This window comes from Anopheles coustani, chromosome 2, assembly GCF_943734705.1.
Source record: "Anopheles coustani chromosome 2, idAnoCousDA_361_x.2, whole genome shotgun sequence".
Taxonomy (NCBI): Eukaryota; Metazoa; Arthropoda; class Insecta; order Diptera; family Culicidae; genus Anopheles; species Anopheles coustani.
In genome coordinates, this window is record NC_071289.1 from 12,696,402 (window position 1) to 12,723,770 (window position 27,369).

The 27,369-nt window shown below is 44.7% G+C and overlaps 1 protein-coding gene across 1 annotated transcript; it reads left to right on the top strand.

Moving 5' to 3' along the window:
* Positions 1 to 1,225: 1,225 nt before the first annotated feature.
* LOC131262354 (A-kinase anchor protein 200-like) lies at positions 1,226 to 27,239 on the top strand. Its single transcript, XM_058264341.1, has 7 exons — positions 1,226 to 1,497; positions 2,332 to 2,498; positions 10,871 to 11,245; positions 21,114 to 21,419; positions 21,477 to 23,306; positions 25,722 to 25,868; positions 25,944 to 27,239. Exons 2-7 carry the CDS (start codon positions 2,340 to 2,342, stop codon positions 26,016 to 26,018), a joined length of 2,892 nt encoding a protein of 963 aa, XP_058120324.1. The 5' UTR covers positions 1,226 to 1,497; positions 2,332 to 2,339; the 3' UTR covers positions 26,019 to 27,239.
* Positions 27,240 to 27,369: the final 130 nt, after the last annotated feature.

Below are 27,369 nucleotides of genomic sequence, written 5' to 3' on the forward strand. Positions count from 1 at the left end.
ACACGTTCGGCTTTTTGTGTGAACATGGACCTGATTTTAGTTTGGACATGAGAAAAGGACTGTTTAACTTTTTTTTTTATCACGAAGACAGATTGTTACATTATACATTAACGAGATGATTGATTGATTTTGAGCGAAACTATTGGTCATTCCCGGATGGTTTGAATTGAAAAAAAAATCCGAACTGCCACTAAGGAATTCGAAAACGATTTGTGAAACTAGATAGAAATTTGCGCGATTTGCTTGGGGTTGTAACTGACAACGCGTTCTTTCCTTAAACCTTTTTCATTGTAATAGAGTAGAAAGTTTGTCTCTGTCGGTTTTATGAAAATTTCAATCATGGGATGATTTTGATAGACATGTTCGTAATAAATTTTCCCAGCGTATTGCTAATGGGTCGTCAACCAGCGTCCAGTATGGTTGTCACCAGAGCGTGAATATAATTAAAGGTCGCTGGCGGGAAAAATTAATGCTACGGGACAAACACGCATGCCATGCCCCAGCTTATTCATTTCGTAAGCTGTGCATGTTTGAAATGCCGTTTTTTCGACTGCACGCATGGTTGGGTTAGAATTTTGGAAGTACGATAATGATCCGTGGAAGGTGATCATGGATCTTTCTAGAATCAGAACTCCAGTGAAAAGGTTGAAATCGTTCGCATTTCAGATTTGTTCCGTTTCGTTTTCGTTCTTTCTTCTATGCATCTCTGTAGCTTCTTTCTGGAGAGGGGTTTGGGAAAAAGGGAAATTTTTAAACGGTAGTTTGTGTCGGATGGATCGCGCTTCGGTATGCTATAGAACTCCTTCTTTTCTTTTTGGTTTGATATCTTATGTCAATGACCCCATAGACGAATAATATTATATGGAGGGAGAGATATTTACGGATATAATTAATAATGATTAAATTCCATCTTTTTGGTAGAACAGATATTTGAAAACATTTGTCAACCGATATGTGTGATAAGTTTTGTCGAGCGTTTAAATTATAATTACACCTTATTAGAATGTTTTATAGATACCGCATCGATAAAAATGGAATGTATTAATTATTATTAAATAAATTTTATAGAATGTAGTTTATTTATGTGCGAAAAATTTAAACACAAATTTTCTGTATTTATAAACTGCTCATATTGGCAACACTGCTGTCAACATAGGAAACGGCGCTCGTCAGAACAAAGCACGCTTATTTGGCCTTTTTGGCAAGTCCCGACACGGCCATGATTCTTGTCCGATCACAACTAGCATAAGCAGTAGTTTCTTTTCCTGTTGTTGATGTGAAGCGTAATTGCCTCAAAAGTTAGTGTTATTTTTTGTGAGGATTTTATTTGTCTCTTAATCCCTTCGACCCGTCAGCGTTAAGTTTTTTTTTGGTGTTGTGAAGTTATCCGCAGTAATCGCAATATCTATTTTATTTGCTGGCGATATCTACGACAGTGCTCGGCACACCCGGATTTCGGGCTCGAGAAGAGCCTCCAGAGAAAAAAGAGGTTTACAGGTATGAAAAGCATTGCCAAAAGTCGCACAAACGTATAAATAATAATGAAACCAGTTGACATTTCTAGGAAGTATCGAATGGTATACTAAACATTATTAGAGCACACTTAGCACACTTCGCGAAAGTTATTGAAATTCCTCGTCTGGATCATGATGGTTAAAATCAAATTGCCCAGTTCCATTTGCTACGTTGATTTGTAATGACCGTAACTGTAGCCTATTCTTAATGGACTGCAAATGGTGCTGATTGTGGATGACTATGGCATTATAACTAACCCGGCTTGGCCTTGAAGGAGGATTGAAGTGGTCGCAGCTTTGCACATTTTATTCACAGGCTTGGCTGATGGAGGTTGTCAAGGCGCATTTGTTGCTGGAACTACACTTAAACATTGATGAAACATGAATAAGATTGATGTTTACTGCTGTTTTTATCGGTACCCTCTGATTTACTATCTTGGTATGGTTGACATTCTAAAAATGAGCTCATAGAAACATTTTCACCCAAACACAAACAAAATGTCTTATGAATAGCGTTTATCGTGGGGTCCCGATAAAGGGTTTTGTTGGTCCATCTAATTGTAATCGACAACAAGACTAACCTCACGACCTGGTTTCTCAAGGCAGCTCGATGTTCACGTATTGTAAATGTTTCTTTCATCTGACGGCTGAGTTTGTTGTATCGAGAGTTTCAGAGCGTCCATGGTTTAAAACTTTTCATACCAACACAGTTGTAACATATTTGCAGCAAGAAGAACCATTTCCCAAACAGAATTGTACAGAAGAATAGTTTTCAGGATTGCTACATTGAATTTTTTTTTTAATCTTTCCTCTTCAGGATTAACCATGGGATTGGCACAGAGTAAGCGCTCGGTCAACATAACGACAGATCCGGCCAAGGAAGGAGCCGTTACAGAAGGAGCCGGAAAGTTAGAAAAGATCGCCGAAGTTGATCAACTGAAAGCACAGGCTAACGGAGATGCTCAGCACAACGACGGTGACAACGTGAGTATTTAGTCGTGGATAAACTAATTATCTTATGGCAAACAAATGTATTGTTCATTTTATAGTTGGAAGAAACCAACAATGCCAAGACATGTTATTTCTGGTTTGCTATAATGATAATTTAATTGATATTTTTATTGTTTATCTGTATTGTGGGTTAGGACTTGACGAAAGTCAAGCACCCTATTATTACTGCGTCCTTATGTTATTATAAAAAGTAATTGCTAACGGAATCATTCCGTTGTGGGATAAATGCTATTTATTTGTTCTACAAAAATGTATGGTTTAGAGAACAACAGATCGCAACAGTGGGTTAAAGTTCCTCCTCAAATACCAACACAATAAGTATTAAAGAATAATTTTCCTATGATCATGTTCTCAGTCTGTTAAGTGACGTGAGAAAAACGAAACGTTATATTAATGTATTTTTTAAGTAATCCAACTAACGGCTTTGGAGTGGGTAACGAGGAACAAAGCTCAAGATTAGTGCCATATTTTGCGGGCATTTATCGTGGACCTCCCAGACGACAAGACACTGACCTACCTCACGCAAACGTGGTCCGTACCGGCCGGGGCCTTGGCATTCGTCGATACATGGGCGGTGTTGCGGAAAAGGTACCGAAAGAGAATCCACTTTTACTGTCATAATCTTCCATGAGATGTTGTTTCCTCGTCGCCCCCCGCGGCAGTTTCGATTTACGCGTGTGTGGGCGCACGTCCCAGCCGACGTCGTGTCGTCCCCCCCTGTGGGGGAGGTTGATTGTGAACATTAGTTTCGTGCGCGCACATTATATGCATAATTTATTAGAAGATCTAATAGAGGTGATAATTTTCACGTTGCAAATCTCTGCCACAACCAGCGCACGCAACGAACGAAGTACCTTGTTGTTTGCTGGAGCCTTTTTGTTTGTTGCCTTACCTGGCGTGTGCATCACATTTTGGTCTCGTGCACAAGCGTTTATGCACTTTAGCTGTTGCGTCTTTGCTCTGGCAGCTGCCGCAGCTTTTAAATAATCTGCCGTTTGACTTCAGACAGACGCGGCGTGTAACGGGCATGCACTCGCGACGCGTCTGTTTAGGGAAGGAGAACATAAAGAGCGCAGGATTTGTTATTAATTTCAGCAGCAGGAAACACGACTGCGAAGAGTCGGAGGAGTGTTTCTGATTTCTGTTGCTGGAAGCTGCAGCTAACCCAAACAAAGTCTGGTGGCGGTGCTGCTGCACAGTGGTGCATGTTGTCGGTGCATGATGGTGGTGCATTTGTTGTCTGCGTTTGTTAGGAGTGTACGCAAATCGAAAACGATGGGTTGAGTTAGAGACACTACAGCAGGTTTACGTTTCACTTGACTCCCTCTCTCTCTCCCCGTTCCTGTCTCTACCTTTTCCCCTTCTTTTATACAAAACACCTTAGAAGGGTAAATGCACGTTGTGACGACGTTATGCACGCGTTCCATAAATCTCGAGCTACACCCCCCCGAGAGAAGAATTATCCTGCCATTACGAGCCGGTAACCAGAAATAAGAAGGCAGAAGACGCGCGAGAAGGGCCAACAACATAATCGTAAATTAAGGAATTTATTTAAAGATTTCCGAACGAAATCGCCTCACCCGGAAGAACTGGTTCTGGTCGGTGGGAAACATTCACACCGGAAAAAGGGGAAATGTCTAAAAAGGGATGGGTCGTGTTTTAGTGAAATGACGCTTCACTTGACATCAACTGCATGTTGAATGAGAGAATCATGCGATGCCTGTGCTTGCTTGAAGCTTTAGCAATTTAATTTTATATGTGCCTTTTTCAATATTGATACCAACATCTCTTGTATTGTTTCAACAGATCAATTGAAAAATGGTGTAAAAATGTTGCTAGCTCTTCTCGATTCTTGCCCGATTCTTCCCAGTCTGAAGACAAACATATCCCACTCGCACAGCAGAGATCATTTTTTTCTCGTTTTCCTCTCTCTCCTATTTGTTCCATTCTACGTTCTTATGCTTTCGATCAACGCACACCGCATCCGCCCGAAATATTCTTCCCGTACGCAACCGTCGCTTCCCCGTTGCGTGACTTATAGACGTTAAATAATCTTTAGAATCCGTGAACGATACCCAAGCATTAGGATAGTTTACGCGGAAGGGAGTGCCCGTGCGGAGGGGAAAATTATAATGCTGGCGTGAAAAAGGTTCTCCGCACGGTGGTGTGGTGTTTTGCTTCTAGCTAATTAGAGAAAGTTCATTCGTTAGTTATGGTATCGCCTTTTGACGGGTTTTACTTTCCCTGTTGTGGTTGTTTTTTTAAAACCTGTTCTTTCCTTCTTTCTTGTGCTGGCACGCCTGCGTCTTATCCTGTATCCGTCGTTTCGGGTGATGCTACTGCCCCTGCCGGTGCGGATCGGTCAGGTTCAAGTTCAATATGAAACGTGATATTATCACGTTCGTTTTATGTAATAAATGCGTGACGCGCTGCGGAGGGAAATGAAAACCCACGAACCGATACGAAACCAAGCTGTTATTCAACCCGTTAGATTTGATGAACCGTTTGGAGGAGAAGCTAGTAATGCCGATAGAAAATACATTTTCGACTGATCATGATTTGTGGCAATCTTTACGATGAATCTGATACTGTCTCTCCTAGATAATGGAGGAGAACTGTCGCTGTAATAGCTTACATTAAGCTTTGAAATCGTGCTACACGAAGACTCTTTGTGAGAAAGTGGGAATCAAAATCGCCCATTAACATCGGGTATAAACTTGGGTTTCTAATGCAAGGGTGGTCCATTCGATGGCATTTTGTCCCATAGGAAACTTCACGCGCAAGGCGAAGTGCGCTACTGAAACTGATTACGTTCATGTTTAGCATACTCTAAAGCCCCCCACTGTCCCACAAAGCAGCCTCTTGTTGCTACCTGCCCGGAACCTTTTGCCGTTTGAAATTTTAATGAGATAAAATTGCGGCACAATGGGAACCCGTTTTTACTTGTATGTTTTTATTTTTTTGAATCTCGCAAGTCCGAAAAGAAAGAACGCGGTTTTCGGAAGTCATTAAAAGCGTAGCGTGCTCTCTTAAATCGACTTAAAAGCTTTCCGGTGGGCGATGAATGAAGCAAACTTACACCGAAAGGCATAGTAAGGAGAAACCGTAATTAAAATGTTCTAATTATAACAACTTCACTGGCGTAAAGGGTCTAATTTGGTTGGCCGAAGGAAAACTTCCCAATGTTTACCTTCTTTATTTTTCATTTATGAATGTTTTACGTGATGGTGCAAAACTGCCTTGAAGAGGAACGACGTGCTTTGGTTGAAGTTGTTTTAAATGTATGTTTATAGTTTTCAAACATCAACCCCAAAGATTACACATACAACATTCATTTCCAATAACGGATAATTAATAGTAATTGGTATAATTTCCTCATTTATATCTCACAATCGAAGTGGAACCTCCTGGATGTCTGCAAATTCCTTCTTCTACTATTCCGTTAGCTTAACGACACAATGGCCCCAAGTGTTTGCGAAGGCGACCTTAAGATGCTGTCCTCGCTGTTTGCGCGATTGCTATTTTTAATTTATTTGCAACGATTAATCAAAGGACCGGTAGGGGGGGAAAACGTTCGCTCGCCGTCGTTCGTGCGTCTCAAAACGAGGAAAACGAGGAGAATCCCATGGCCAGTTCAGTTCAATCAGAGTTTGCTCCCTTCGAAAAGAGGCCTATCCGTGTGTCGGAAGGTGGGTTGGCGGCGTGGTGGCGGTGATGGTCGGGAAGGAAACAATCTGAATCCCAACGCCAACGTCGTCGTCCACCCTTTTGCTCTTGGCGTTTGGGTAAAACAAAGCGGATTGATAGGGGCTAACGGTTTAGCAAAAGGGGTTCCGAACCTTTTGCTGTGGGCACGACGCAACACACAGGGTCTTGGTTGGGAGGTGGGAAACGGGAAAGCAATTTCTAAATTTAAATTGTGCGTTTCTTGCACCAGGAAATGCGTGCCCGATTACGATTTTGCTGAATGAAAATCGATTCACCCACTCGAAGAACCAATGATTGGAGACGCTTTGTCATGCAGAGAAGGAGGAAAAGGTTTAGAAACGCGCTAGCTCTAGTGCTAGCGCACATTCCATTGGTTTTCTAAATTTATTTCTCAACCAGCGCGAAAACTAGTATTGCCCCTAAAGGTGTTGGCCCCACGATCATCGTCACGCTTCACGATAAGTATTTGAAGCTTCAGAAGGGAGTTGTTCCTCCCGATCGCCTGTGCGATCGCCTGTGCGTTTCGTGGGCTTTTTCCTTTGGGCAAATTTCCGTAATTAGATAGGTGGCAAAATCGTGCTAAGTTTTATGCTTTTAGTCTGGACAAATGCATATCTCGCCGCTGCTGCAAACCTCATCCTCTCGAGAGGCGTCGGTGCGGAATTTATGATTCATGGAATGGAGCAGCGAGCGCGTGTCGTCCGGCCCATCGGAAGCGAAGCGTTCATAAAAGCTATCGTTAGGATGATTGTGCTGTGTGTCGAGATGCCGCCGTCAATGTCGGAACGTGTACATAGATACTCGTGAGAAAATGGTGAACAAAAAAAAACCTAAACGTAGAGAAAACGAAACCACTGAAGAGGATTCCTCTTGGCTCGCGTGAGTACGAGTCTTACTTTTCACTCATGTTCACACTTTTCGATGTCGATGCGCGTGTGAGCGCACTTACAAAAGGGGCAGTTTTGATTGATAGCTTTCTAATTCACTTACCCACCACCCGAATCCACCCCCGGGGGAGGCTTTTTTTTCCACCTCTCACAGCTAAGAGGAAGCTCCCGCTCATTCTGAAACGGCGAGATATGATTACTTTCGAGGTTTTAATGCATGGTTTAGCCCACGCGCCGCCGGCACAAGCTCTGGGACGATTGAAATCGTACAACTGGTAAACGCCGGACACACACAATCTCTTTCCTTCACGCATGCCTGCAATGTCCTCTTTGCTACGGATGGAGAAAAGTTAGTGATTGGAAAGAAAACATGCAAGAACATTAACTGTGTTTTTGCCGCCCCAACCCGCCGGTGATATTTCTTGCCGCCGTTGCGTTTTGGTATGCGAAAAAGTTTGGCCAAGGGGCGCCAATGCTATTATGCTCACTAAGAGAAGCAATAATTGTTAGTCCTTTTCAAAAATGCCCTGAGAAAATGGAATCCTAATGTGTGGGAGAGTCTGTTCAAAATAGATTGGTGTTCGTGGATATTTCAACGCCTTTAGCATCTTATTTATATGCGTTCTTTTTTCACGAACCTCCAACATATCAACCAAGTGTGGCCTCGCTACGAATGCTCGCCTATGTTACGTTGGTTCTCGTTAACGCGTGCTCCTAATTGCTTCTGTGTACCCCTCAAAAGTGCTTCTTTTGTAGGTGTTGCCAGTGTTTTTCCTCCCTTCTTTCGACTTTGTTGCAAAGAGAGTTAAATTGAGTTCAAAGTAATCATATTCGTTCACGCGTGTTTTACCCTTCTGGCTTCTTTTTCCGTAATGGAATTCTTCAAATGTTCCGTTCTATTTTCTGATGGCTTCAAAACTTCGGTTGCAATCATAATTTACGCTTTCGCGTCTCTCATAAGGAGTCGGTTAGCGGGTGGGGTGGGGCTGGTTGAAGGTGGATCAGCCTCCCAATTACACGAATTTCTCCCGCGCTAGAAAAGAAAAACGTTGAAAAAAGTAAAGTGTCTAATGTGGTTGCGTACAACACTGCTGCTGGCGCCAACCGGGGGTGCCGCTTTAGTACTTTATATCTGACCACTGGCGGGGCCCACCTTTCGCCGAGTTTCCCAGCGAATGTGTATGGGAAGGGGAAGAATCCATGCAGCCACACCATGGTAAATTTTTGATACACTAACGGCAATTCAAAACCAATTAATTGGATGTTTATGATTTCTTTCTTCGATTCAGTGATTTACTGCGCCGAGCGCGAGACGTCGGGCGGTGGTTCATTCGGTTCAGAAGCGTATTCAACCGTAAACAAGGTTAGGTTCCGATGCCACAACCACCAGCGTTTGGTGGGTGGCAATCAGGAGCATCATCCGGCGGACACGCGCAATGGAACGAGCACCGCGGGGAGAGTGGGAGTAAATAGATTAATTGGCAATCGACGGTGGGGGAACTGAATCAGCAAGTCCTGTGTGATTCGTTGTCAGATTTTTTGTTTTGTTTTATATGGCTTATCCCGTCCGCAAATGCGCAGTTCCATCGGGGAGAGCACGCAGGCACCGGCTGAATGGAAAATATTGAACGCAGTTCGGTTACGAGAAACATGAGGAGCGGAAGCAACCCCCTCCCCCGCCCCCACAATGGTTCGGGATGGTATCCCGGTCTGGCAGCTCTTTTCGAGCGGTCGGCCTCGTCGGCCTAGGTCGGCCGCGTTTTGCTCCCATTTTAAATTATCACGATCCATAACTGTATCGCAAACGTACCGGCGGCGGCGCTAACACACCTTGGCCTTTCTTTCCATTTGTTATACATCGCCTCTATTTATACTCGGCTGGCCAATACTACCTTCCCACCCCTGGGTGTACTTCTGCATGCTGAAAGAGCTTTTAAACAGGGGTTGCGCCATTCGATTGCCCAACATTCATTAGTTGTTTCATCGGAGGCTTTATAATCATGATACTTACGACCTTTGGAAAGAAAACATTGCGCGGTGATAATGTTGTTTTGGCGAAAGGTTATAAACTGCATCTGTGGCGCCTTTAATCAGCTGCATTCGCGGGATCATCCACGGACCCTTTGATAATCCTCCGCTCCTAGAAAACTTTCGCTCACTGGCTTCCACGTGATAATGTCGTGGCAAAAAGGCAACATGAAGGAAACACAGAAGCTTGGAAAAAGGGACGTGAGAAATCAAACGTAGAAAGTCAACGTAACGCTTGATTGAATGTTTGCGCAGAAACAATCTGCCCACGGAGGTAGTGAATGATTCATTATGATCCAAGGTTGCTATTTCTGTATTTTTCCAGTTCCATGAGCCCATTTTGTTTGTAAACAGGGCATAATTTATAATGTGTTGTCGATTGATTGCGTTTAGCGATAACACGTTTGGGAAGGAAACGACGTATCAGAGTTACTGGCATACAGCCCTTTGCCCCGAAGGGCTATTTATAGCAACTAGTTTTCAAAGCTGATTTGTCACTGAATTCCAGTTCAACCAGATCGATGCTTCTCATTGTTTAGATTAAATATAAACATAAGTACGTAAAGAAAAGTTGACGTTTGCATAGTTTTTTGACGCATGGAAGTGTTTCATCGGAAAGTCCCTTCGCTTCGTACATATTTTAAGACGGTTCCGTTCTCGTCGAGATTAGAAACAATCCACGGGAAACTTCTTCGTCTCCACCACGTCCCTCGATATAATTTAACGGACAAGGCTGATTGTTTACTTTAAACCATCCCACATTTTCTACCACCCTAGACTCGGACGTCTATCGGATGCATGGAGGTTATCAGTTGGGGTGGAATGCGCGCCGCTCAGTTTTTCAGCGGGGCGTAGCGCGCGCCCCGTTTCTGTCTTTTGATATGATGAACCACGCGCCAGGAATGTGCCTGGGATAGTCGCACTCGATCACAGGCACACCAACTGACGAGTGGATGTAAACAAAATCTTGTTTACATTACATCAATTGATAGTATTCACGCTTGAATGCTCAACGTTTCAACAGCGTGACAGTTTCGATTGCCAATAGAAAAAAAGGGAACTTCCACAGTGTTGGCGAGCCATTTAAATAGTAACGGAATAAGAAGTGTTATAAGTTAAAAGCGTTATGTGTACGACCGCTTGCATACATCACGGCGAAACTCGGATGAACCGGTATGTATGCAATCGGTTCAATTCTAGCTGTCGAACCGGTTATGCAGTGAAAGATCCTGGAAAAATTACCGCTTGTTGGCAAGCAACAAGCTCAACCAATGGAACGTGAGCAAAAGCACGCAGGAAATTTAATTAAAACAATGAGTAAATACTACTTTACTAAATAACATCACATTTGCAGGATTTGATATGAACGAATTTATCAAAAGGTGAAAAAGTTCAGAAACTATTTATGTTAACTACTTATAACTTGAGGATTGACTTTTTATATCATCGAAAATTTACCATTACACTTTAACTCATTCCTTACTAATAAATTGTTTTCGTTTTTTCTTCTCTCTCCACAACATATTGTGTACCACATGTTTGTTCTCCGCATCTCGTCCATGACACATACTAATTCATCTTCATCGTGGTTCAAACCTTTCCGTCCCCTCCCAAAACACTGGCCGTCATTTGGGAATGTTTCCGTTCTGTGTTGTATGATGCGTGTTGTACCGTATGTGGTCCTTCTACTCCTGACGGATGGATGTCGTCGACGGACGATAGGAAAAGAAAGTAGAAACGGATGCCGCCGAAAACGAAAAAGATTCTGCCACAGAGAAAGCCAACAAAGAGGGCGGCGACGGTGGTGGCGGTGGAGGCGCCAGCGACACCAGTGCGGCCGCCGTTTCTCCGACGTCGGAAAAGGAAGGCGAATCTGATGCGAACAACAAGACGCTCGAAAACGGCAGCAATGATGAGTCCCTGAACGACAGCAAAGCCGCGGCGACGACCGACGAGGCCAACAAGAAGGCCAAGAAGCCCAAGAAGAAGTGGTCCTTCCGTAGCCTGTCGTTCAGCAAAAAGGATAAACAGAAACCGGCCAAGAAGGAGAAGGACGAGGAGCGAGTCAACGGAGAGTGCGAGAAGGTCCCGGAAGAGGTGAGTACTGAGATTTGTCCTGATGGTGTGAATGTCTGGAGCGAACTTTAATCTCGGGTACTCATTTGTTATTGTTCTTGTGCGAGTATTTATTTGTTGATAAACGTAAAACAGCATGGATCTTCAAACGGTCGTTTCATATATGTTTCAGAATTATTTTGGGATGATTAACAACACACCGACATTTCATGGCCAGTTCCCAATGCCATTCGTTAGTGGTTATTTTCAAACTTACACTTTTCAAGATGATAAGCAGAGTTTTAACGGATAATCCATAGCTTCCCTCATCGTCCCAAGAAGTTAATGAATAAAAGGTGTTTTCCTCTCATCAGTGACACGATCATCTCGGCAGATGAATCGTACCTTCCTACACTGTACTTAATTTGGGTAATTTTTGTTTCAATTTTTCGCCCCGTTGACATGGCTGTCATCGGTAGCGCATGCCAAAATGGACGAACCTATGGCGGGATACTAGGGAGTACATTTATAATCGAGTACGATAGGTTGGCAGCCGGCCAGAAAAACCGATTTATCAACCGTCGGTTTCTCTAGCACACTGCATTTATTGTGTGTGTGTTTTTGTGGCGATGACGACAGGAAAAACGAACGACTGTTGGCAAGTTTTCCATTGTCAAAAACAAGTAAAGTTATTCTTCTTTGGGAAAACTTTCTTCCAAAATTAAATTATTTGCCCCTTATCAATAATAATAACTACAGCACCACCATCGCAATATTATTCTACCGTCAAGCTAGTAAAGGGTCCACAATTTTGTCCCCCACCTCCCCCCGTCAGCCGAGGCGGAAACAATAACGCGCCGACTAGTGGTGGTGGTGTGTTGGCAGCGTACAAAATGGCAACGGCGAAAACGCTGCGACAAAGTTCAGTGTCAAGAATGTTTTCTTTTGCCTCACACGGTGCTGTAAATATTGGCCCATTGGTTGCAGGCGCGTTTGCCCCTTCCACCCGCTAAAGCAGCACCATCAAGCGTGTCGTCCATGGCATTGGCTCTTCCCACGCACCACATTTCAATGTATTACGGTTTCACTTTTCTTCGCAATCATGTTCCCCTCCCAATCGCTCTAGCGGGCCGCACAGGATCTGGCGTTGGCTTGCTCATGAATGTTAGTGCTGCTGACGAAAACTGTTTTGAAGTGGCAAATTTTCGGAAAACATAAACACTCGCTGTTCCGTTCGTCCCATGCTTTGTAGGACGACCGACCGACCGTCTTGCCTTCGGTGCCACCTCTTAAAAAAGTTGATACCACAAGATGCTAATACGATGAGATGTAGATGGAATTTTAATTTCGATGATGGGTTCAAGAAGTATTAATAAGGGATAGAATCTTGTTAGGGTCTCCCGAATGGTCGGGGTATCGCTACGGAAATACATTAGCATCCCTTAGTACTGCCGTCGAGAAAATGAATGTCCCTGAAAATGGTTTCGCAACTGTTTGAAGCATATTTAACATTCCCTTTGAGGAAGCGATAATAGTTCCAAATGATTCTCAAATTAATTTTTAATGCAACATTTTATAGTTGATTTAGAATACAAAAAAAAAACGAATCGAATTTCAATTCGATTTTACACTTCTCTACACCACGTTGCCCTCCATAAATGATCCACGTATTTAGCAAGACGCTGTGTTCTCCATCAACGCCACTAAATTGGTGGCCGTCTTCCATCCTAATATTTCCTGTAAGTAGCCGGTGCTGTTGAGATTCTATTTTCGACAAAAATCATCTCACATTGCAAGCGGGCGGAACGGCGGGTGATTTGCTCTTGGCAAATCGCTGCACGATAGCGTGCGCCGCTCCGTTCGGTGTTGGATGGAAGTTTCGAAAAAACACATTACCGGTGGCCGGAAAATGACGGTCCTCCCCGACCGGGACACCGACCACCGGCCGAAAAACGTCGTTCGGTCGCGTGGACGATCGTTAAGATTTTTACTATCGATCGACATTCGGGATCCTCACTCCTATCTCTGGCCGGAGCGCGCTGGCCTTTCATAACGCCGCTGACGCAATTTTGCAAGGAAACAGACAGAGAACACTGCCGCTGGGGTTGTTGGCGCGGCGGTGTGTCCTTGAGGATGAAATTAATTTTTCGCTCCGCTATCGGATGCGCACGAGGGTGCAGATGTTTTGCGGCGCCCGGAACAGATGATGTTGGTTTTGGAGTGTATTTGCATTGCCTAAGTAAAAAATATACAATTTTATTCTGTGCCTTCAATAGAAACGAATCAATGCGGAAAATCTATCGTCGCCTTGTTTTAGTCGCCACGTGCGGACATTTTCCGCAAACCAGCGTGGGTGGAGAAATGTAATGCGCAAAACATTCGCAAATGCAGCCACTTGACTGTATTTCGTTGGAAAAAAAATGAGAGTGAAGAGTTTTAAATGCTACCGAAACAGTATAATCCCTTCCAACGCTCGTAGAAAAAGGAAAGGGTTTTAACGGTAAATAACTTCCGCCACACGTTCTACACACCTTCGTCTTGCCGTTCTTGTTTTTACGTTCTGTTCATTCGGTTTAGTTTTCCGTTAAACGGAATAGTAAAAGCCCCTACACTACACTGTGCGGTTCTCCGCGGGAACGGAAATAAATAGTACGTAGTTTTGCGTCGGTTTTTCTCGCCGGTCAAGGTCAGCGAATTGCGCAAAATCAGCTGTTGCGGAACCGGTGGTTGCGGCGCAGGTGCTTCCTACTTACGTCGCCTGTCATAAATCGCCCGCTCGCGTTAATCACACACTTTGTGGCAAGGCGATGATGGAATGTGGGATGAATTTTCTTTACATGCACAAGAACACAGGAATGTAGCATGATTTTTTTGAACGAGATGCTAAGCTTCGCTTTTGAACTACTAAATCTTTCCGTACCATTTTACGCTGACGTGTTTGCTTGCCAACCACGAGGCATATATTTTTTGGGCAAGGTCGCGTTCATATAACAATCCATGAGGTTTTATGGACGTTCAAGTTAGGAATATTGTTTACAAGCTGAAAATAAATTAAATACAACTAGCCAATGTGTGTAAATTGTATTACGATTTGCGATTTGGTTTGTCGATGTCCACACACAAAAACGTTCCCTGTTGGAAGCGAACGAAATGGTCCATGTTTCGGTTTTGGCACCTGCAGGTAATAAATAGTACTTTTTTCACTCCCATTTTTAATTTTACATTGCCTGAATATATTAGGATGTTTTTGCTTAAAGAAAATAAAAAATGACTCACCCCCGACAAACCAACGAGAGTTTGTGTTTGAGCGAGAATTGCAATCGACAAACTCTCCACCGAAAACAGAACCGTGAGCACACACCGATAGGGAAAAAGGGTTTATCTGCCATGGGTGTTTTCCCAATCCAAAAAAGGATAAATCTGTAGTCGTGTCCTTTCGTTCGCCGTTGCGAACGTCGAACGATGTGTTGGTAAATTAAAGTTGGTATCGTTTTACTAACAATGCAGCCGGGGGGGTGGGAAATCATTGCTGAATTCATTTCGACTTTAATCCTCTGAACCATTGTGCAAAATATTGCCCTGTAGGCAACGCAGAATTGAGGGTGCATTTTTATCCAACCCCTTTTTTAACTCAACAAGAACAAGAACGATTGATGCGTGTGGCAGTTTGTGTGCGTCTACACGGAGGCAAGTGCTTTATATTTTTGCAAATCAAATTTTGATCCATCAAATGAGTCCTGCGAGTTAAGGAGGAGAGAGGGGTAGGTTTTTGCAAAGCACTTAAAAAGTCGTAGAAAACCGGGGGATGGGATATAGAAGGCCCGAGTGGTGGCGTCACACTTTTAATTTTTCCTGCCCCGAAGGGCCAGTCTGATGTGTGTTGGTGACGAACAAGAAGTTTTGTACCGTTCGTACGATAATGGTGGTGAGTGCACAAGAGATTTTTGCAAAAAAGGGACACGCGATCTCGGTATAGCATTAATGTAGGGTGCCGTGTATTGAAAATGGATTTTCTTGGTATACCGAATCCTTGGCTTAGACTCGGATGACTCATGGCTCCGGCACGAGCAAGAGTCCAATGCTTAAAGGACACCACTCCAAGGGGTTACATGGGAATGGATGGATACTGGCTGAACAAACAATTTGGTCAGCAGCATATGGTTTCCAAAGGGGTTTGCTTGAGGTGTGTGCTTCCGCATAGTGCTATAATTGTTCCGTGCAGAGGCAGAAACAAGGACACGGAAATCAGACATTGGATGCTTGTGATACGATAGAGATTTCAATTTTTTTACGAAACACAAATGCTGACGAAAAACTGTTTTTTCAATCGCACTGCTTTAACAACAGCAGCATTGAAAATGTAATGACGTACCCTAAGCTTCAATGAAACCAGCGCGACGTAGTATTTTACCCAATGGCGTTGAAGCATTCAGAGGGTGCATGTGTGCTGAATGTAGTGTAGAGTTTTAATTTCTGTTTTCCCTCCAGATGACGCACATTTATCCAACCCAACTCCGCTTGATGGACTCGATCGATGCACAAGGAACACAGCGCATTTGTCCGAATTCTTTGCCATGTATTGCCGGTCAGAGATCGTTCAAAATAAAATAAACAATACCGTCGCCCACCCGGGGGATATGAGACAAGTGGGTGGAGAGAAGGGACGCATTGTGTCGTGTTTGCTTAAAAATTGTCTTTCCGCAAATCGCAGACGCAAGCAATTTTGCCATCGGTCTCCGGTCGAAATTGGTTAGCACACAGTTTCGAGGGCATCTATTTTGAAAGAAAGAGCATGAAACTCGGAAAGAATGTAAAACTATTCTCCGCTATTTTGTTCGTTGAAAACACTCATTTTTCATTCACAAGTTTTCATTTTTTTAAACTCAAGATATGAAGCGTTTATGACAATTAATTTGGTCTTAAATATTATCCACAATTAGTAAGTGTTTTATGATACTATTTGTTTTTATTGACTCTCAACATGCTCGGACACTAAACGCAACACATTTCCAGTAGCAGCGGAACTCTCTCTCTCTCTCGGCGTCATCTTGTTCCGTTTCGCCTGGTGGATGCGTCAGCTAGTAAAATAAAGGCACCACGATTAAGTTTACCGAAATTGGAGACAAACGCCACTCTACCGGATACGCCATTCTTCCTACTTGCCGGTACCGTTTTGTTTTGTTAGTAGTTTTCTGTCTTACAATCTTTCCCTTCCATTCAAACGAGTGCTGCTGCGAGAGTTGTTCGGTCCAAAAATAGGCACATTTTCGTGCTGCGTTCCAGCGTGCGGCGACGGCTTATGTTATACTATTTTATTTTTCTGTAACAAGTTGCACCCAAAACCAGCTACGAATTATATGGACACCCAGTCATTGGGTGCCAGTAGGTGTTTTATGCCGATATTAGTCTCCCCCAGGGCGGCAAACACGCAAAAGTATTGTAGTGACCACCTTCTGTCATCTCTCATTTTTAGCATCGATCGACAAGGGTTAATGAGAAAGCTATCCTGTCGGGTCGAGAGGATGGTGCGAGATGTCGGGCTTATCGCAACCAAATTGAACGTCATTCCACAACCTCTTACTAATATCGTGTGGGCGAAGAATGAATTAGAAGCATATCTTGTCACATTCGGATGGGAAAAAGGGGGGTTGATAGTGTGTATGGGATTCCTTTCAAGAAAAGGAACAAAGAAGAAGGTCGCCGTAACGACCGAAGGGGAACCGCAGCCTCTCGGGGCTTATCTAGTCATACTTTGCTACAACGGAATGAACACGGGTTTTCGGATCCGCCACATCTCCGAGGTAATTTTCATATACGAGCAGGTGAACGGAAACATGTGTTCGTACCACGCAGATACCATGCAAATTAATGCCGCTTGTGTACCGTTTCAGGTAAGCGTAACATGACCCCGACCCCGGCATGTATCGTCAAGCTTTTAGAGTCGAAAGCGAAGCAGGGATTCGTGTTACCGATGATGAGATGCGAGCGCGTCCGTTCGTTTCACCATGGCCACAGGCAGCGCAGAGTATAGGATTCTGAATTGTCGTAACTTCCGAGTAAAAGCCTTACGATGTGCGAGCAAACCTCCTCTGCGCCAATGTGCAAGGAATGTGTGGCTGCATGCGTGGTTCATCAGCCTCCAGACCATGGCCTGGCCTAGCTATACGGCAGCACCCAACCCAATCAAGTGTGGCAAATTCCTTCCCATCGACACATGTCCGCTTGGACGCTAGCCAGTGGCTCTTCGCTTTAAGCCTCTCTATCGCTCTCTTGAGATTGCTATGGTTTACCTTTCCATTATCATCCCCAAGGATTTCCTGTGGTCACAGGGGCATCAGGGCGCGGAGGTGGTTACCTGCCTGGGGGAGAGGAAACATAAAAGGAGGGGAATGCATCCAATGCACTTTAGGCGTCTGTGTGCTGTGCTTTTGCCGTTTATTGCCCGTGTGTGTATACATCCTACAAATGGGTAGCCGGTGGTTGCAACAACGCCATATTTACGCCCGATTGGTTTTCATCCGGAACCACCCCTACCCCTTCTGTGCCAAGTAAACCCCGAAACAAGCGAAAGCTGGGTCACTTTTCGTGTGCAAAATACATTTTGTACACCTCGGCCCGACCCGACGACCGCTTCTCTTCACATCGGAAGCCATAAACCATTCTCTTTCGATATCGCCATTTTCCACCGGTGGAATTGTGATGCATCTGCGGAATGTTGTGCACCGTGGATAGATATTTCCTCTCTACGCCTCCTCACACGATTGCGGGCGACGACTTTTCGCCATTCAATCCGGGGGTGGATTGATCGTTGCGTTTGCATCTGGATTATATTGTGGGATTAGTGGAGTTTCTTTCTCTTGCGCCTTTCGCCTCCGTTTGAAGACCCCGAGCTGCCCTTATTGCGAAGGCGACGATGATGGCGGTAGTGCGTACACGACGTGGTATGGAGAGTGGTTGGAAAAAAGCTTTTCTTCGGGGGCGCACAGGAAGTGTCTGCTCGACGAAAGCAGTCCAGACGAGTCTCTGAAAAATCATGGTCAATAATATGGAGTCCCAGTCCTACACACCGAGATGCATTGGCCCACGCGCGTCCATCGGTGTACCGTTGCTGAAGCCGGGTATGCATGATGCCTTGCCAAGGGGACTTTCAAAAAGGGGCAGCATCTTGCCTTCTTTCGTGAAAAGGGGCAGCATAATGAAGTGAACGATACTTAATTGAAAATGAAGAGCATGTAAATATGTTTGCGGTAGCGTACCCAAGAGCCCGGTGTACCACCAGCGTTTGTGTTTGGGTGCTGATTTATTGTTGATTTTTGCATCCACTTTATCTCCCTAGTGTATGTGTGTATGCTTTTCTTATTTGCCCGAGTTCTCGTTGAACCCGTTGTCGCGATTTCCTCTATCCGGTTTTATTTCTGCGAGGGCGGAACCATTTTTCTTCCTTATTTGAAGTTTACACCGACCCAGGTCAGGGCTGACTCAACCGTATCCCACCGGCTTTAGTCACCGCGGCATTTCACCGTTCCCGGTGTCGGCAGGGTCTCTCGCGTGGGAAGCAATGATTTTCTCGCATGCAGTTTTTAATCACCCTTTGCGAACCGCAGCTTGGTGGGGAGTTGGGTGAAATGATAAAATTGATTCTTAATTGGCACCAACGGATCGTTTTAATATACTCATTTATCAAGTAGCACCGGTCTGCGCCGAAGAAAAACGAAAACGGTTCTTTCATCTGCCCATTAGGACTGAACATAAATGTGTCCCATTGAAAACAAGTTGTTCTGTGTCCGTTTCTCCTTGCACACTCCCTCCCTGGTTATCGAGCGAAGAAGCTTCAATTTACAGCAGCAGCCCCCCACGATCGCGGGGTTCTGTCGAGGCCAACTTTTGCCACTTCAACGGCGAAATGATTCTCATTCATTTTACTACATCCCTACCACCACTACTGCGCAAGCAGTAGAATGAACTCGAGCAAGTTATCCTCTGCGTTTTCCTTGGCTTAAGTCGTCGTCGTACTGCTTCTTGCAACCTCGGCACTACGGCGTCTTCGTTCTGGATGCTGCAAAATCTGTTGACGTCCACCCAAAAGGGCGGGCGGAGAGATTGGTTGGTGTACGTGTTGATCTTAGTGGAATGAAAAGAACTTGGGGGGCTAGGGAGAGGTCTCTCTAAGCATTTCCTGCATTTCTTTTTCGCTGTTTTGTTTGCGTATTCCAACAGTGGTTGCTCGTTTTTCCTTGCTTGTGGTATGCTTGACTTTACCAGTCGTCGGCCGCCTCTCCGACCCATTGATCCTGTTTTCCACTGACGATGTTTCTTTTCGATGTGTTTGTCTTGAGCTCTGACGAGCTCTGGTTCTTTCTGGGATCCGTCGCTCTCTCGGGATATACAGCACTAATGCGTATATGGTGCGCAACAGCGCAACGACCACCATGTGCCCCCGCGTTTGACGGTTGGCGACGACAAAATAGTGCCCTGGCAGACGCAGAAGGAGGAACAGAAAAATACACCCCCCCAGAGTGTGGGGACGGGGACCGTATCGGTTGTGGTGGTGGTAGTGTGGAGTGGTAAGGTTGCGCACTGTGCTGGCATTTGGTATTTTGCTTTTGCTACGTCGGTGGCGACTGTGACCGCGCTTCCGTTGCCGGATGATGGTGCAAGGAGAGACAAGGATAGATTGCGACGGTCCGTGGTGTCTTCTTGGATGCCTCGGAGGAGAGCTATGTGTGGGGATCATCGAGAGCGCCCGCGAGCGCACACGGGACATATAAATTAAATTGTATTCCGTTGCGTTGGATCAGTTTTAGCCAAAGCTTCTACCGGGAACGACACCCAGCGTAACTAAGCGTCGTCTGTCTGTTGCTTTCTGTGCGAACCGAGTGGAATCGTGGAAACCGATCTTGGAAAACGGAAAGTGTGTATTCCTGTCGAAAGTGTCGAGGCCTTTGCGTTATTGCGTGGAAGAAAAGAAGATAGCTCCTTCTAGAACTAGAACGCTTCCGTGTGTGCTATCGCGTTGTGACATCCTGCTGGCCAAAGGATATTCTACAAGGACACCTCACCCTTTACTTCTGTGACTTATCTCATCGGAAAGTTTAAAGTGTGACAACTGTGCTCAGTTTTCTTTGTCGCTGCAAAGAAAACTGCTGAAGATCGGTCAAGATTTTACCCGCAATTGTATTTGTTTCGATCGTTGGCTTGCTGATCGTCTATATCATTATGGGTGGAGTTAAGGTGAATGCGATATGTCGATGTTTAGTATGTTGCCTATGTGTTTAAGAACATTATTTATACACCAATGATAATGTTACACAGAAAAATGAGTGGGTGTATGGAATGTTTAGTTTGTTTGAGCCGTTGATCATCTTTGCAAATTGCTACGTTTGGTTTAGTACAATTTAGTACAGTGTTTGTATTTTGTATTTATGCTCTTTCCATTGCCTCAACTGTTACCAATTGAAGTAATAAACCTTGTTTTGCTTTGTATTTCTGTTTTAAAATCATTAAAAAGTTTCCGGGAAGGCTGTTGGTGTTTTTACAACGATGTAATACGGAACAAAATTGTGTATTGGTGTGAATGTTGTAGTAGAATGCAGTTTTATTGAGACTATCCAATGATTTTTTTCTTCACTCTTTGAATAGTTCATTTGATTGTCAGCAATAACTACACTTCTCTTTATGCTGATATTAGGAAACTCGTGTCATAGCAAACGTGTAACAAAAATCTATAAAATCAATATTATTATACTTAGGCAAGCGTTTTTTATTTGTTATAGTTCCTCTAAGTGTACTTTATGCCAATCAATAAGAATGTTCTTTCTAAAAAAACGCGTTTAATAGTCTACAAAACGCGTTTTAATTTTAAAATATTTAAATCCTTACGTTTGTCTTGTCTTTCTACTTGTTTAACCAGCCTACTGAGGATGCCACCGCAGCTGCTGCCGTAGCCCAGGAAGCTGCGTCCACCACCGCCGCAGCGGGAACAAGTGACTCGAAAACGGAATCTGCCCCTGCTGCCGCCGCCGCCGCTGAAGTGACTACCACGACCCCGACTGTCGCCGCCGATGTAACCACCACCACCACCGCCGCTCCGGTTGACTCCACCAAAGTGGAGGAGCCTGTGATCGAAGCTGTGGCCGTAGCTGCCCAGGAGGCTGCCGCCCCCGTCGTCGCCCCAGTAGCCGTGGAAGAGAAGGAACCGGAAGTGGCCAAGGTCGCCGTAGTAGAGAACGGACAGCCGAAGGAAGAAGAATCGAAACAGGTTGCCGAACCGGAGGCTGCTCCAGTTGTCGCTGCTGCCGCCGCCGAAACTGTTGCTCCGAAGGCCACTGAGGAAGAGCCGGAACCCGTCGTTGCCCCCGCCCCGGTCGAAGAGAAAGTGGTGGTTGAGCCGCAGGCCGTTGTCGAGGTAAACACTCCTTCCACTACTACTACTCCTACTACTAGTACTACTACCACTAGTGCCGCTGTAGAGGTAGAGAAACAACCAGAAGAGGCAACAGTAGAGGCTGCCGCTACTTCTACTGCCTCAGCTCCTTCTCCTCCTCCTTCCAATTCCGAAATTACAAGCGAATCCGAAGCGTCCGGGAAGGTCGTAGAGGAGTCGACGGTCGTCGCTGGTGACGGTGGCGAAAGTACGCCCCCACCCCCACTACCCTCCATTCCCCCACCCTCTCAGGTGATGGTGTTCGTTGAGGCGTCCATGTCGCAGGTCGCTAGTGAAGATCCGCTGGTTTCGGTTTCGCTCAATCCAACTGACGTTGCGCCGCCGGTTGGTTCCGAAGAGGCCCCTAAAACGGAAGAGCATGTCGAAGTGAACGTCGTCGAGGGTACAGGGGCGGCGGCGGCCGCTACCGCTGTTGCCCCTTCGGCGGACGATAAGGATGAGGTTGTTGCGCAGGTTGAACTCGTCGGGGAAGTCGGTCCACTTAAGTCGTCGGATGAGTCCTCCGTTGCGCCGGTTGAAACTCCCGCCGTGCCAGCGACGGTAGCTGAGTTGTTAGCGCAGGAAACTGCACCAGTTGTTGACGAAGTGAAGCAGGAACCGGAGCCAGTAGTTGAGGAACAGACAGTCGTCGCCGAATCAGTCGCCCCGGTACAGGCCCCGGTACCTGTCGCCGCTCTGGATGAAACAATCAAAGAGACGGCCAAGGAGGCGGTCGGCCAAATTCTTGAGCAAGCGGTCGAAACGATTGAAAGCGGTAAAGCTCAGCTTCCGGTAGAAGCCACCGTTGCTCCGGCAGAAGAGGCAGTAAGCGCCGTCAAGGCAGAGGAACCACTGGTCGGATCGGAGGAAGTGACCGATGAAATCAGTAACAATATCGATGATCTGCCCCCGCCACCTCCGCCACCGGCGGTCGATGATGAGGAGACGGTTCCGGATTCGCTGCCCTCGCCGCTGCCCACCATCGCTGCCGCTGTGCCGGCCGAGTTGCTGGAGGCGACTCTCGGTGCCGAGGCAGATGCCAAGCTGGACCAGAGCGTCCTGTCGGTGGACATTTCCTCACCGCTGCCACAGAACAGCCTCGAGTCACTTCCATCGCCACCGACACTGTCCCAGAGTGATGTTAGTCTGCCACCACCACCAGAATCTCCTGCCGAACCCGCCACCGTATCCGAGCAGCAAACAACCATTACCGCCAGCCCGCCAGCACCAGAAACCGAATCCGACGCTGTCCTACCGCCGCCTCCGCCAGCACCATCATCAACTAACGCAAACACGTCCACCACCAGCCCTTCCATCCCACCAACATCTCCCCTTCCAGAGGCAGAAGTAGAAGTAGCAAAGCATGAAACAGTAGATACAAAAGAGCAGCAGCTCGAAACAGTTGATTCTCACGTTGTCCCGGTAACGGAAGCGGCGGTGGTGGTGGCGGCGGCTGTGCAGGAGGAAGAAGTAGTGGCGCCAGTGGAGAAGAAGAAGGGCGAGCACGAGGAGCACACAAATGTGCCCGTGTCCAACAGCAGCGACAGCAGTCCCGCCCAGCAACAGCAACCGGAAGCGACAGCAGCAAGTACAGAATCGGACGAACAGCAGAAGACACCAGTGCCGGCAGTGCCCGTTGTGGCCGCACCGGCGGAAGTAGAGGAAACTGTCGCGCAAAAGGTGAATAGCTTTTCACACTCACTCTTCTTCTCTCTGTTAGCGAAACCACACCACTACTACTACAACTACAACAACAGCCCATCTTACCATCCTACTCCCATGCCTAGGAACGAGAAGCAAACGTGAACCATATGTGTTGCCTATTTGTTGTTTTTTGTTTAGTTTTGTTTATCATTGTATTGTTTGTTTGTTCGTTTGTTTGTTTTTGTTTGATTGTCTGTTTGTCTGTTCTTTTCTCTTCCTTTGTCTATTGCAATTACTTAAAACATTCACTTACACACATTTCGACATATTGCCCACCTTCCAATACAATACCAACCAGCTTATAAACCGCCACTACAACATACCACTCGATGGTCCAACGGAAAAGGAGAAACGAATCGCTACCACCATTCAAGTGCAGTTGATATTTAATTTTGTTTCTGTTCTGATTTTCGTTGGGGCCATCTTTTCGATATCACTTTGTTTTTCCTGTTTTCTGCTGCTGTCACTCTAGTTCTACTGTCTGCTTTCAGTTTTGATTCTGTTTTTGATTTTGCTTCTGTTTCGCTAAGGAAACGCGCGTGATCGAGTGTTTTTATTGTGTTGCTTTACATTTGCATTATGAGTTTTTGTTTGATTTTATAATCTTAGTTCAACAACATATAGTGCGGCCTGATTTGTTTGTCATTTTATTAGGCGTTTTTTTATCTTTACACGAGTTTTACAGCTGATTCATATTTATTATTGTTTTATTTATTTATTTATGTACAAAACGTGTGGGTGATGGTTTTATGTGTATTGGAGGTTTTTTTTAATTTAAACTATTTATTTTTATTCATTATGCAATCCTAAAACGACACAAGACTCGTTTGTCAATTTTTTATTCGTTATTACCTTTGTTATTTATTAATGAAAAGGATTATGCGTTAACATGCGAAAACAATGTTCGGACAACTGTCTTAACCTCTAAAGTGCTGTGCAACATTGAATTCGTAGCGGAATTGAATGGTTGCTAAGGTTGGATTTGTACAGATCTCGAATAATTTCTATCTGATAGGATAATTCTTTTTGTTGTGGTGCAATTCATATTACTTTAATTTTTTTTATATTGCGTTGGTTTTACTGCTAGAAAAAGTGTTTTGTACGATTTATGATCTCGTTCTTCGTTAAAATTTGATTTTATTCTTTTTCTTCGTAATAATTGCGATATCCAGTGACACTTGTTCCATAATTTTTAAGCTTATTTTTTTTTTAATTTATTTTCTCTATTCTCTCGGCTCAACGTCGCTTCCACTGGCTAGTTTTTGTTTTGAAAAAAAATAATAGTGTTCTTCTTTATTCCACCTCTTGACTGGCATTTCTCATATTGTGTACTTAGCCTATTTAGCCAACCATCATAGAAACACATTCGTTCTGTAGTCGCTCATTTAGGCGATTATATTAAATTAGTCGATTCGGTAGTGCATCTGCATCAGTTTCGCCTGCATCGATCTCGCTATGTTTCCATACAAATCGCTCGTGTTCAAAATGATACATCAACATCCTGGACAATTCCAAACCTTTTTGGAGATCGGTTGACACATCGTTCGATTTTGTATTGTCCGTCTTTCATCCAAGTACGCGTCAACCCGTAGCATATGCTACTCATGCATTATCGCTCATGGCTAACTGAGATTCGCCGTCATTGACCGTCATCTAGCGATGTGAGTTTTCCGCGCATGCTTGATCGTTACCGTTAATGTGTGCTCCTCCTCTACCAAGATGAAGATCAACAACTCACCTTCTGCTTGTGTGTACTATAAAACATATCTGCGGCTTTGTATTAAAAAGTGTTTAAAATTTCCGTTTGTCGATACGTGATGCAAATACTCTTGCCTAAATGTGCATAAATTACATCGCGAAGGATTGGGAAAGTGTGAATGGGTTATGCACGAAATCGTTCGAACCGGCACATGACCGGTTTTCTTAGAGGCGGCGCCCCATTGACCAACGGCATGCCGGTAAACAGATGTACTAATATTTTTAAACAATTTGGTCTTTTTGGTATGTTTGTGTGCTTTATTTTGTGAATTAAAAAAGTTAATCTGTCGACTTTCCTTTTCGACAGTGTGATTTCGGGGGGATGTGGATTGTCGGCTTAATTCAAAAGCTTTACTTGTATATATTTGTTTATACTTACACTTGTTTTCTGTTTTCTCTATTTCTTCCCTTCTATCTCTTTTCTTTCTCTCTCTTTCACTCTGTCCACGTTCTATCTATTGCTCTACCTCTCGTCAAACTGTCCATTTCGTCTACGCTCCTGTTTTCACATTGCACATGACGGCGTGCCGCGTCGTCCTATTTCATCCTTTCGTCGCGCGCGGCATATTCCCGATCACCACCCCGGCGGACGCGCTCCCCATCGATGTCGTCCGAATACATCACCACCTGCAGCAAAACGGAACCGTCGAGAACGGCAAGAGCAACGGCACGACCGAAAATGGCACCACCGAGAACGGAACTGTCGAGAACGGCCAGAATGGTGTGCACGAAACATCCGCCACCGAGAGTCTGAACGGTGAAGGCGAACACAAAAAAGAGGTAAGCCGTAATATTCCAGCATTTCGCGAGGTGAAACCTTTTTTAAACCTTTTTTTTTCTCGTTTGCATTTTCAGGACAAAATTCCAGAGAAGGCAGCCCAGCTCCAGCAACCACCACCACCGGCAGCACCAGAAGTAACGGCTGAGTAAAGCACGAGCAAGAATCGCTGGAGAAACAATAACAGCACCTATTCGTTATTAATTAATTATAATGCATAAACGTAATAATAATTATAAAAAAGAAGAACGAATGCAGTTGATACTACGAGATGGAAAGTGAAACAAAAGTGGGGGGGGGGAGGGAATTGATAATGCTTCTCAAGCACGAGAAGAAACGAAGAAGCATGTCACGAGCATAGCGAAGGAGATTGAATGTAAGGAACTTTTCGAAAAGCGAAGGGGAAACCACAACGAAACGATCGAAGGGAAGGAAAACATGCAGAAAGAAGCAAGAATTATCGTTCGAGATGAAATCATTGAAGCATACACTTTACAAACCCAATACATACACGTACATCTACACAAATTTAGCACTGAGTTTTTTTCTGTATCATTTGCATCGCTGATAAGTTTTCTTTTAAATCTTTCAAAGTCATTTTTTTAATTTTTGATAATCTCCCCATAAAGTTGGGCAACTTTCATTCGTCAGTGTGGTCTCAGAGGCACGCCGATGAGTTGTTACTGCATGTGGAAACAAAACTCTGAAATAGAAATCTCCCATCTCCTCGTATCTATCGATAGAGAATTTAGGCTTACAAAGAGGTTGTCTAGCAGGAAGAAAAGGTCTAGGGATTTGAATCGACACAACACCTCATCCTTCATTATATTGTAGAAATTTGTAATTTGGAAAAGAAAAACACACACGCACACGCACATACAAGAAACAAGAAGCCAGTACAAGCGTATCGACTCCACGAAATAGCTCACGATCAAGATGTCCTTTTGGAAAAGCGATTATGAATCGATTGAACAGTGCGCTGTGTGCTACCGAGCTAAAAAATCTTATCAAAGTGTGTCCGCACACCGATACCGTTTGAACGAAGGTTCTGGCCATGTGGGGATACCGTTGCAAGAAGATGAGGATCAATTCGTTTGCTGTTGGAGCAATGTACTTGTGTGAGTGTGTGTGTGTGTTTAGTGGTAGTCTCTTGATATGGGATCGACAAAGGGAGATGAAGGAGGGAATACGTTGAAGCGAGGAGCATACAATAGCGCGCGATCCTGTCCTTTGTACTACTTTATTTTTTCTTTTAATGATGATTATGCGAAGAAGAGAATAAATAAACCTTTTCAATCAAAACCCACGCCGGAAGGCTCTCCTCAATTGGCGACGTTAGCGAAAGTATGAAAATCGAGGACGACTTGCACTGGTCACATAGTGGATTTGTTGATATGTTCTATATTTATCTAGGGACACAAATCCTTGCGTGAGAAGCAGAGGCCCTGTATTGATTTCTTTTGGTAGGTTTTATTCTTTTATTTTGATATGTTTTGCATTATT